The following is a 12,561-nucleotide window of genomic DNA, read 5'->3' on the forward strand; positions in this document are numbered from 1 at the left end:
TCCAGATTCCTTTCTGCCTGAGATTACAGGAGTACATAAATAAAACATCAATGTGTGTAGAACACACATTGACACAGTGCTGCTGCTTTGTATGTGCTTGGTGTGGTGCACTGTCTGGTAGGGACCTGTTCAGTAAACTAAATAATTAATCTATTGTTATTATTTGTCTAGTGTTTTCATAAGTAAAAACATTCTGCTAATGTATCCTGTCAGTTCTCCGAGTGCTCTTGAGGTGGATCTGCTGTGTCTGCCTGATACTGCAATCACTGTGGGACACCACTAGGGCTGCACACACAGTTTGTACGTAAAGCACACAATCCCATGGAGCTGATTAGGGTGTCTGTGGGCTCATGCAGAACTGAGAAGATATGCCTTTTATTTTTTAGCAAGTTTTTGCTCCCCATGCAGTAATTAAGATATTTCTGTTAATATATGCAATCACCAAATGATGTATATACATCACTTCAAGGTTATTTGGCCAGCATTTTGGAGCAATTTCACTTTAAACTTAAATAAACATATCAGTAGGATATATTTTGCCACTGTAATCTTTGTGTAAGTATAGTTTACAGCTGAAGTTCTTGATTCAAATGAATAGTTTGAAAATCCAGGGTGGGGAGCAGAAACATAAGGCAGGTGTCCTAGTTGCTTAACCAGAGTGTGCAGTCCCTGACAGCTTCTCTGCTCTATCTGCCAGGCCACTGCTCAGCCAATTAGCCTGAGGTGTCTGAAATGTCACTGTGTTTGGCAACTGTTTGCCTTTAATGACTTCATCAGCTTAACATCTTTATAATAACAGATAGCCCTCCTGGTGTTTTAATGAGACATAATAGAAAATGTCCCTTTTACTTTTCTGGTTGTATTTGAAATCCAGCCTGGCAAACATAAAATTAAATAGCTGAACCTCTGATTCTTTGTATCAAGATTTTTAATTAGCAAAAATGTAAAGAAGACAACAATTATCAAAAAAGACAACAGTCCACTTAATCTTACTGAACATACCTGCAAAGCCCTTGTGCTCTTTGCGTGTTGCCTCTACCTGAAAGCCTGTCAGCTATATACCATAATTAAAATTCAGGAAAAGTGCCTTTTGCCAACAGAAAATGTCATCCAGGTACAGCCACATTCAGTTTTATAACTTCTTTTCCCCTCAAAGTATAGTCAGTAACTGAAAACTTGAACATTCTTCATTCAGTAGTACCCAGAGGGAAGCGGTGGCAGTTGGAAAAGGCTGTTTATTATTTTCTCAAAGAACAGTCCCAAGGGAGAGAAAGTTTTTAGGAAGGAAAACCTTGATTTTATCTATTAAGTTTATATTAGTTGAACAACAGAGTTTGCAGAATGGAAGTGTAAGTGCAGTGGTGTCTCAGGCTCATCAGGTCCTGGGCAAGGCCACCCATTGGCAGGCTGCATCCAAACTGGGAATTTCGCCAATGCAGCAACATCGGTGTAGATGACACATACTGTGGCAAAGGTCTAGAAATGTTGGGACAGTGTCATGTGGAATGGACAAAGGTCTAAATGTGTTGAACATGATCATGTAGAATGGACAAAGGTCTCAGTATGTTGAACACTTGGGCAGAGCTGGCCTCGGATCCCCAGCTGACTTCCCTCCTGTTTCGGGATGCCGGCTATCAAGGGCTTCTGTATCTGCTATGTATACCTTGTGAAACCAAATACTGTGGGATGTTATAGAGGACAGAAGGGTGTGTGGGTTCAACAACAAAGTAGGAAAAAAAAAGAACGGAGAACTTACCTGCTGACAATTACTCAGGTGTGAATTTTGGGAGACAAGGTGTCCAGGTAACCGGTTGGTCCTTCTGCAATGTAGTCTCAGCTCCCAGTAGCATGACTGTCCTGCTCGAGAACTTGTTTTCTCACCAGAAACAGGATATGAATTTCAAAAGACAGATCTTGCTTTGTGTCTCATCAGGGCAGGACAACCTTCCTTTGTCTTGAGCAACCACCCAGAGGTTTACACAAGCAGTATGTGGAGCAGAGCAGTGTGTGTGGACCTGTTCTGGCACTGTTCCATCAGTCTGAATAGGTTTACCTTGCCCATGAAAAAGGGTTGAAGCAGTGATTAACATGGTAGTTTTTACTTCTGTGAATATGTATTTCAAAGTAGTATTAAAGTATTGAAGGAATCCTGCAGCATTAGCTGGGATATTACTGCTGCAGGACTGCTGCTGACATTTTAACCGGCTTTAAGTTATGGTCTTTTCCTTTGGAAATGCTAATTGTAACAAAGTCCCAGAGGAACAGTTGGCCCCCCTCAATCAAAAATTGAGGCCCAGTCTCAAGGAATTAGCCCTGTGGTTAGAAGCATGCCTTTGAGAGTGACTTTTTGGAAAGGGGTTGGGGAGGGCTGGGAGATTTTTTAACAAGTAGCAGCAATTTGTGTGCGTGCTTCCTTAGAGTAAAAGATTTGATGTTATTATTTGAGCAGTTTCCTTCTCCTTATTCTTCTGCAAGTCTGGGAATAAAGGTTTATAACAGAATTTTCTGCCGGTGTCTCCTTATATTCATTACTCTGTTTGGCAGAAGGCACAACCAGCCTGCGTTTATTTCCTGCCTCTTAAGCACGTTGTTAGCTGGTACGTGCCTGTCTAACTGAGGGATCAGAGGCTTAGCTGTAAACATGAGGATGGCTCAGGATAAAGCTGCGTATACAGACTATTACCCCGAGGTCGCCTAGCACAGTGAGAGGTTTTTTGCTGTGGCGCTTTGTTCGTTCAGACCTTGTCCTGCCCTCTGCTGGCAGTTCCGTGCTGCGGACAGGGATGCCCTGAACGTTATTGCCAGGGTAGTTACCTGTGCCAGCTTGCTGCCTGCAGTCTGTTTTGTCAAATGGAGTTCGAATTCCTGTCATTAATGAAATTTCTCGCCACAGGCAACTGCTGTGCCCATTGTGTTCATAATGTATATTATATGAAGATGTGTAGTAAATACGCTAATTTTGGCCTTCGAAAGTCATTCCAAGGTACAAACTATTACCCAGGGAATAGTTATGCTGTCCTTCAAAGCTATATTTACTTTCTGAAGGCAAGCAAATTCCTGATTTTTGGCAGGCATGCTAATTGACAAAGTCAAGTACTTGAGTTAAGAAATGCCAGTATTGAGGATGCCTGTGCTATTTTAATGCTACTCTTGCCACATGCATATGTGTTTGATGCCTGTACTTACTAAATTGCCTACTGTTTTCCTCCATTTTTTGCATGTTGGTGTATTGCATATATAATGAGCAGTAATTCCATATATTTGTAGTTTCACCTGTGACATAGCCAAGTCTGGAGGGCTGTTCTCCAAGACAGACTTCAGACATAGTTCTGTGTACTTTTCAGTTTCAGAAAGAAATGAATCAAGAAACCCTAATAACTTTGAACTTGGCTCACCTCTTAAGCACTGAATAAATAAGCAAATGGACCTAACAGGGAAAAGTGCATAATATATGTGTAAGACCAGACAAAATAAGGATGGTACAGACTGTTTCAATTCGAATGCATCCTCACTTCTTAAGTATCTGACTTTACAGCCTTGATCATCTGCCCCCATCTGAGTGGGGTGGGGACGTCCAAATGCTTGAGAAAGCCAACCTGAAAAATTGTGCCTCTGCTTTGGATAGCTCTGGCAGTTGTGAGCAAGATTTTTAGATCCGCTTCTGCTAGTTGTGTTCATGAAGCAGTCAAAGTAGAGATGAGTTAGCTGTAATTTTATTGACAGACATAATGGGATGTATTTTTGCTGATGGGTTTCAGAGATAGTTGCTGTAAGCAGGAGAGTGATGGGAATCAGTGCAGGATTTTGTGCACATAGTACATGAACATGAACTGTCTTGCTGTTCCTCTCCTGTCCCTCCAGCTTATCTCCATCCTGGATTCCATACTTTCCATCTGACTTACATTCTTTGCCACAGAAGACCTTAACTTGTGCCTCTGCTTGTCCCTTTCCCTTTCTCCAGCCTCTGCTGGTTCCCAAGCCCAGTCTTCTGTCGTTGGGCTCTTGGTCCAGTCTTGATTTCACTTCCCTCTGCTGCTTCTAGCCTGAGTTGTAGATTTCATGATGGTTTGACTTTCAGATCTCTGAAAACCTTTCTATTGGAGCTGTAATGTAGCTAGGCTGACAACAGGATTCATCTTCTTAGCTACTTTTTGCCAGGCCCCTTCAAAGTAGTTACAAACCTTCGCCATGGTTGTTTTACTGAGCCACCACCTCTTCTCTCCTTCCTTGTCAAATGTGACAATAAATGGCAGCCAAGGGAATAAACAAGTGGACAACTGTGGAAGTAAGACGTGTCTTCAGTAATAAATAAATATGTATTTGACCCACAAATTTAGTTGTAATTAACCAGCTGGGAGCTGTAATCACAATTTTCCAGGGGCCTGGCTGCTGTCAAGTAGTTGCTGTCTGTGTGCTGGGGAGGGTTAGAGATGCTGCCTGGGGAAAAAGCAAGCTGTTACTGTAATGGGGGACAGCTGAGACCTGTGTGTCTAACCAGTCACTAGGGACCACCAAGGCTGGCTTTCAGCCTTCTTGCAGAACAGTGCATTTTATGGAAAGGGACTTCCTATGCAAAATCCTTGCTCTCAGACAGGATGCCTTTGGAAAGGAGCTTGCAAGTGTGACTTTTCAGGAAGTGACTTGGAGTTACAGTCTATGTAACTTTTCCACTCATATTTATATGATAAAATTAGTAGCTGCAGTTCTCAGAGCAAAAGGGAAGGGGTCTTAATTATAATTCAGAAACTCAGTAGGGAGCCCAGATAATGATTGCAAAGGATGTAAACGTGCTGTGGGACACCATGCCTGTTTGCACTGCTCAGACCCCAGGAGATCATGAAAACAAAGAGAGAAAGGAGGGCACTGGAGGCCCCATCAGCTGTTTTAAAAGGATACCATCCTTTAGATGGTCTGTCAAGGCACTAGTTGGTGGCCTTACCTGTGGTGTCGCAGAAGGTCCATCTAAGGTCTGTCTGGCTGCTTGTTCCAGGGCGTGCAGGCAGGTGACCCAGAGGCACCTTGTCACACTCTGCCTTCCTGCCTCCTTAAACTGGGCTTTTCAGTTGCTCATGCTGTGTAAGGAACTGGGGTGTCTGGATCCAGGCACGTAACATCCTTAGGCAACCTCCTCCCAAAGTAACCTACTTTTATATACCAACTCAAGGAGGAAACAAAGTGCTTCTTACCTGGAAAAGAGGGCAGAAGGGCTGCTGCCTGCATAGCCTCATCCAGGGGTAATTGCTGGTTGTTGAAATGAGCTGGTGCTACTGAGCAAGGAGACTGTGGGGCTGTGGTAAGCCATAAAGATGAAGGCTGGGACTTCCCATGGCTGCTTACTGCTTTTTTGACCTACCTTTTTTCTTTCTAGCCAAAAAATTTAAAATGAGCTTATTAACAAAGATAAATAAATATTAATTGCATCCTTATGGTTTTTCCCAAGAAAGTTTTACATTTTGAAACAAACACTAACAGCATGCTTGTTTGCTCTGAGAAGAGGAGTCAGGCATTTACACTGAGGAACTGTGCTTGGAGTTCAGCAGTAGGTAGGAGACTCTGCTCAGGATGTATCCAAGATGCACACAAGTGCAAAATTATTTTTGTTATGGGAGTTATTAAATGCAGTAGTAATTATTTATTTTTTATTTCTTTTGAATGCTTCTTTAGTTTTACTAACACCTTTTTAAGACTATTTTTTTCTTCTCTCTGTCTTTAGCCATTGATGGATTTTTAAAAACTGATGAAAGACAAAGACTGGCAAAGGAAAGAAGAGAAGAAAGGGAGAAATACCTTGGTAAGTTGACAGGAGGTGTATGTATTATTTATGTATATGTGTTAATAGGATTAACTAACAAACATTTTTTCTGTTGTGAATTTAAAACATTGTGGTTCAGTCTGTTCCCAGTCTTTATCGCTTCTTTTGAATTAAATAAAAAAAAAATCTGTCATTCTGGATTTTCCATTCAAGTGTTTAATATTCTGTAGTTACAAGCTGATATTCTTCTTTGATTTATGTGCTTTTGAATATAGGTTTATGTTCAAGATACTGACTGTTAGTATTCTGATTTGTAAAAATATCAAATAAGCTTTGGATAATACTCAGGGTAATATGTAGTAAATACGTTGGTAAAGCAGCCTCAATTTTAGCCTGTTAAGTTTTAGTCATACTGAAAGATATCATAGAGTTGTTAAAGCAGATACTTTTCCATAAGTTTTTAAATGATTAATCTTTCAAGAGAATGAGAAAAACTATTATTCAGTTCCTGAACAGCATAAGCATTGGTTTCAGAGAATTTTTTTAAATAATAAGGTATTTTAATGTATTAATAGAACCAGGGAAATGTTGAGGGAATTGTAAAATATAAATGTGTGTGTGTGTAAAATAAAAAATATATATAAGGGGGTGTGTGTATGCCCAGTTAATATATATATGCATGAATAAAATTAACTCTGAGACATTGATTTGGACTTTCTATAGTCTATATGTATATATATAAATTAAAAAAATATTGAACAATTAACTTCACTTTTCCTTATTGTAATGACAAGAAAGGCTAGGAGCACTGTTCCTAGAGGTTACCTGACAATACCTATCAGTGTTTTATGATTTTTGTAAAATTTAAGCTAGGCATATATTTTGAGGAAATGTCAACTAAAACAATATGGACACCTGTGAAAAGAATCATAGGAAAATACTGTTTTTCTTGCTTTAAATAAACAAACTGCTGACCATTTCTTGACAAAACCTGAGGCTTGAGACCAGTGACTTGATGTTTTTTAGTACCATGGGCTTGGTCAGCAAGATTCCTTTTGGTAGTTTGGTGAAAATCTGCTGCTGTTTAGCACTTCATCTCCCCCGAGGTTCTGTCTATCTGGGGCATGAACCAGCCTGAGCTGTAGGTTAGTTCTCTTCCAGGTATGCCCAGTCTAGGCTATCTCTTCTGTCCTCTTGATTATCCCTTTCTTGCTGGTTCCTGAGAAAGTGACATGATGAGTAGATTGGAAAGGACTTGGATTAAAAAAGCGGAAGAGATGAGAGGGAAACTGAAACCTGGAGAATTTGGGAGTGGTTGGCCCAGGGAATTTGGAAGGTGTTGACTGCAGTTTTTTCCCAGACATCATATGTGCCTTCTGGGAACATAGTTTTTTTAGGGTTAAGACCATTTCTGTAATGGAGAGCTCTGGATTTTGGTCACAGTTTGACTGTGGCAAATTTCTTTTACAAGTTCAGAAAAAGCAGCGTGTTCCCCAGGAGGTCAGACCTTTAAACAATCAGTAGGTACTTTGCAGCAACATGGAATAACCTTTTCAGCAAAGCCAAAACTCATTAATCAGTGCTTTCCCTAAATCAAGGAACAAGAATTGTATGTATGTTCATGATGGTTTGCTTCTCTGTCCAGAGTCAGTCCCCAATTTCACTTACTTACTCAGAAGGTACAATCTCTGGGTGCTTTATTTTTGGTTTTTATGAACTCCAGCATGCTTTTTTTCACGTACTCTACGTGACATGGCTAGCTGTTGTGAATAATTAATGAGTGGTCACTTGTCTTCCACTGTCTCTGAGGTAACTCTTTTTTTGTTGACAAGTCTGGCTCTTCACACATTCAATCCAGGCTCATCTGCAGCACTGACCACCCTCCCCCCCCCATACTGCCCTGTCCTGGGTGGGAAGGAATAGTGGATTTTCATAAGGCAAAAAAGAAGACAACATCAACTATATTTCTAACAAGAATAAGCTAGAAGGTGTTCTGCTAAGCAAGCTGAGTTTGAAGAAGGATTTTAGGAGGATTCTGTGTTCAAGGGGAAGAAATACAACTGTTGGGAAAGGATCTGGGTGTTGGAAAGACTCTGGCTTTCACCCAAGGGCTTGAGGATGTAGTGGGGCCAAAAGGGACCAAAGGTCACAGTTGCAGTTAAAGAGCCTGAGGGCAGGAGCTGAGGGAAAAAGGCTCAGAGGAGGCAATTGAGGTGGCTGGGCAAGAACCTAGGAATGATGGGGAGATATTGCGATAGAATTAGAAGGGTGAAAATGTTCTGTACAAGGAAACAGGAACTGAAGGAGCAGTGTGAGGCTGAATACATGAGCATGATGAAAGACTAGTTCTTGTATAAACAGCATTAATTTTGACTTTCCCTAACTTTCAAGTTCTTAGCCTGGCAACTTTGAGAATATTCCTTCTTTGATATCGGCTGTGTGTGTGTTGGTATGTGACATTACAGGCTTGTGCGTATGTAGGCATGCTTACTGAACTCCTCTTTCCTGCCTTCTTATGGAATACACTTGCATGAGAAAAGTGAATTTTTCCTCATGATTTGCCACATCAACTTCTGCTATTTGTTCTCCTCCATAAACCTGAAGCAACAGTCCTGTATGTAATGTTGCACTCTGAATTTCTGTATCAAGGTGATCTTGCAAGAAGGTTATTCCTCCAGTTGGAATAAACAACTGGGCAAACCCTCGATAACAGAAGTAATTTTTTTTTCATGTGAAAGGCAGAAGTGGGTAAAGATGAAATACCAAATTATGAGCTGAATGGTGTATTTTCAAAACTTCATAGAAAACTTAGCATATGTTGTTTTCATGTATTTATTTGGAAGGCAGCTCCATAACAAGAAGCAGTTTTAAAGAAATTCCAAGGGCTTTTGCTTCAATTTACGTAACCGATTCACTTCAAAGCTTACTGGGAACATTTGTTATGTCTGAAAAAATAATTTGGCTTTAAGCTACAGAGAGATTTGAAGCATAAACAAAAAAGTGTTTTTAAACCGTTCTGCACACTGTTCTTACATAGGTAAGGGGCACAAACTGTCACCTTGTGTACAAAGGCTTCCTTACTTGTTTATTGAGCAAATCACTTAGCTTTACTCGTTGTTTCAGCACTTCTGTTCACTATGTTTTTAATCTTAGTGTACTAAGACCCTGTGTACTTTTACACTATTTGTTCTTTTACACTATTGTGTCATGCTATCAAATAATTTTAAAACAGAAGAAGATTTTGTAAAGTGAAATGCACCTTTTTCTCTGCATAAGCTGCCAGGGAACAGCAGATACTGGAGAAAGAGAGAAGAGCAAAACTTCAGTATGAAAAGCAAATGGAGGAGAGGTGGAGAAGACTGGAGGAACAGAGGCAGAGGGAGGAGCAGAAGAGAGCAGCTGTTGAAGAAAAACGGAGACAAAAGCTTAAAGAGGAGGAGGTGAGGTCCACGGGGAGATGTGCAGCAGAGCAGTTCTGTGTGGTAGCATTAACCATAGCTGAATACTGACATTCATTAAACGATTTGGGGGGGCAGGACTGGAGACATGTGGGTATTGCTTCGGGAACTGCAAACCACATCACCACAGCTATTAGGAGTCTGCTACTGCTTGTACATCAGAAAGACTTTCCAAAGCGTTTTTTTAACTTGATTTCTGTCTGATCTCACAGCGTAGTTATCTACTATTGCTAACATATCTGGGACTCTCATTGTCAAATGATAAAGCATCAGCTTTCCAGAAGGTAGTTTTTAAAGATGAGTGTTTCCAAAAAGGGAAAGATTTTTCTTACTGTTCTGTTTATTGTCATGAAACAGAAATAATGTTTATGAAAATGTGTTGTTTCATTTTTCCTTGGTGACAGAAACTCAGAAATTCTTACTTAAAGCAGTAAAGAATCTAGACTGCTTTAAAATTCTAGCACAGAACAGAATTAATCACATATATTTTAAGCATCTTCCTACCCTTCCTCTCTTCTATACTCCCTGCTGAGATTGTTTAAGGTTCTTTTTTTGCTCTAGTGAGTCCAATTTCTGGTACAGATCTCTGAATGCAGTGTCTGTGTATATTTCTGCATGACTTTATAATGAAAACACTAGCACTGCTACTGCAACTGATAAAGAATTAATGATTTTTGGAAAAGGGGGCAGTGGTTTGAAAAAAAAAAAGGCCAGTAGAAGATATTTCCCTAGTTCCTAGATAAAAAAAGCTCTAGAAATCTGCAGTTCCTCCTTTTTTCTGCCCCCACCATCTTTTGATCACAATAACTTTGCAAAACAGTTAAAACACTTCTGCATGGAATCAGAATAATATACTGCTGTTCATTGAATTTTTTGTTAGATTTTTCACATTAAGTTGAAGAGAAGATTACATCCTGTCATTTCTCTTTCAGCTTTAACATACTGATTGTGGCTTCTGTGTAATGGCTGAGAATTAATTTTAAAATATTTTGTCATGTGGTTTGTTTCAAATTCTTTTAAGAAAAATGGCAAAAATCAGAAACAAAGGGGGGTGGGTAGGAGGTCTCTCTTCTGTGGTAACATCGTTGACCTGATGTGCTCCTTCCCTAGCATTTCTTGCTGTAGTAACCTTTTGCAGCTAAGCAAAATTGATTCCCTCTGAGGGTTGTGAGGGAAAGGGGCAAGTGCAATAACTTCCAAACCCCTGTCCTCAAAATTTGCAGCAGAGGGAGGTGGGGAGATGAGCAACTGCCTGCTTTCCCTGCCTGCACGGTTTACCTTTGCTGGACAAATGAGAGCAGGGTTGTTGGACATAGGAGAGGCTGTGGCAGGTCAGAGCCAAGGGGTCTGTTCAGTGGGGACTCCATCTCCTGCAGTGGCCTCCTGCACTTCCCTAGTGATGGACATAAGGGGCTGAGCATGGAGTGATGTTTGTCCCAAGCATCAGCAAGCCTGTTACAGCTCCCCAGGACACTGTGTGTGATGGGAGACTTCTCTAATGGTGAGAGAAAGGCTGCTTCCAAGTGTTTGGTCATAATACAAGTACCACTTCTCTCGCTGGGATGGTCTTTTTTTTGCTTAGACTGTCCAAAGCCTTTCTTTGGGAGTTAAGACAGGCCCAGATCTGGCTTCTTTACCTTTTCTTTCCTCCCTCCCTCTTCCCCCAGGCTGAGGAAGATGAGAGGGGCAGTAGGACAGGAGAGGATGCTTGCTTGTTTGGGGATGGATTAAACCTGGTGGGAGGAAAAATCCAGGAGCCTCTGAAGGAGGAGAGGGTACACAGGGGAATAATCTGTAGAACAGGGAAGAGTGAGAGAAGAAGGAAACTGGGAATGTGAGACATCACCTTCTGGCTTCCCTTCGTGGTTTCTTGTCCCTCATTTCTCAAATTCCACTTGAATTCTACTAAAGGATCTGCCAAATTCCCCTTCTACTTCTGATGAATCCTTCAAACCCCATGTGCATAGTAACAGTGAGGGGCTGAGTAAGGATGATGAACTAGCAGCTCCCTGGGCATTGCAAGTTGCTTGGCTTGTGAGTCATTGTGGCCATTTAAAGATCATCTTTACTGGAAGAGCTTTGAAGCTGTATTTCCACACCTGGGGTGGGGAGTGGGGGGCACCCTGGCCAGTGAGCCAATATAATGCAACATGTCCTCAGTGTTCTTCATTTTAACTCTAGTTTACACTGGCTGGGGACTGGAGCACCCATTTTACCTGCTCATCAGGTGTCTGAAATGACAAGCAGAGAGATTTTGTTCCTTGCTCTCTGCCTTATTGGTTGTCCTTTATATTTTCCCAAAGTTATTTTTCCTTGCTTTTTAACGCAGCAGAAGGTAGTGCATATTTGTGATAGGAACAGGTTATATAAATATCTCTCTACAAAATATTGTTGCATCTGGAAGACTTTGAGAGAGAGAAAACTGGTGGGGACTTGTTGACTCCTATGTCAGAGCATCCTCTGCTTGGCTGTTTTGCATGCTAAGGACTTCTTAAAGAGGAGGTGGCTAAAATTCCATTTATTTTGCTTACTTTTTCCACTCTACAATGCCAGATAAGATATGGTGGGTTTATGTCTGTATTGGTAGGAATGGAGGTGTTCTCTTAGAGTTCACCTCTGGGGCAGCTGGAGCTTGTTGCAGAGCACAGTGAAAGTGTCTCCGATTCTTCAGACAGGACCTGAATAAATATATATGAAAATATGTGCTTGCCCCGTTGACACTGACTGCACCTTTCTTATCTGCAGAGGTCTTCAGTAGCACTGTCCTTCCCTGTGTATTACTCTTAAAGTTGCCCACCTCCTTTAGCAAAAGCAGTCCCTGAGCCTTGAGGAAAGAAACATGTTGTTCAACAGAAGTGATTAAAGAGTTGCTTTTAACTGGGACTGGATAAAAGTAAAGCTAGTCCTTTTTCAGTTAAAATAATTTTTTCCACTTCCATGTGACTTGGAAAATGCCTTGCAAATAGGTGTCTAGCTGTACATGGGTTCTTGGAAATCTTCATAGGAGCCATGTTCTTCTGCTGATCTTGGATTCCATAAGACAATATGTACATCACTTGTACAGGCCATGTCAAGGATGCTTGTGTGAATAAGGGCAATAACATCCATCTAGTCAAAGATTTATTTTTAATAAAACCATCAGATTTTATTAAAAAGGAAAGTGATAAAATTAGTACTGAGCCTACCAGTAAACTAATGTTTAGATGACCCTGTAGACAGCATCAAATCTAAGCCAGCACTTGACTGGAAAGATCGATGTAACAACTGCTAAATGGAAAAGAATATCCTGCATCATTGGAGAGATTGTTTTAGTGCACATGCAGTATTTGTTACCTTTGTAAAAAGTATGCA

At 40.8% G+C, this 12,561-nt stretch overlaps 1 protein-coding gene across 7 annotated transcripts in view; it reads left to right on the plus strand.

Moving 5' to 3' along the window:
• Positions 1–12,561, plus strand: part of MAP7D2 (MAP7 domain containing 2) — an 82,098-nt gene that overhangs the window by 39,492 nt on the left and 30,045 nt on the right. For 5 of the 7 annotated variants that reach the window (XM_051794862.1, XM_051794860.1, XM_051794864.1 and 2 more), the window contains exons 2-3: positions 5,714–5,791; positions 9,029–9,192. In XM_051794862.1, coding sequence (XP_051650822.1) covers positions 5,714–5,791; positions 9,029–9,192 — 242 coding nt within the window. The remainder of the gene's footprint in view (positions 1–5,713; positions 5,792–9,028; positions 9,193–12,561) is intronic. The other 2 variants (XM_051794863.1, XM_051794866.1) reach the window with 1 other exon arrangement.

The sequence above is a fragment of the Manacus candei genome, unplaced genomic scaffold (genome assembly GCF_025592945.1).
Source record: "Manacus candei isolate 608988 ecotype Guabito, Panama unplaced genomic scaffold, ASM2559294v1 h1tg000041l, whole genome shotgun sequence".
In the NCBI taxonomy this organism is placed as follows: domain Eukaryota; kingdom Metazoa; phylum Chordata; class Aves; order Passeriformes; family Pipridae; genus Manacus; species Manacus candei.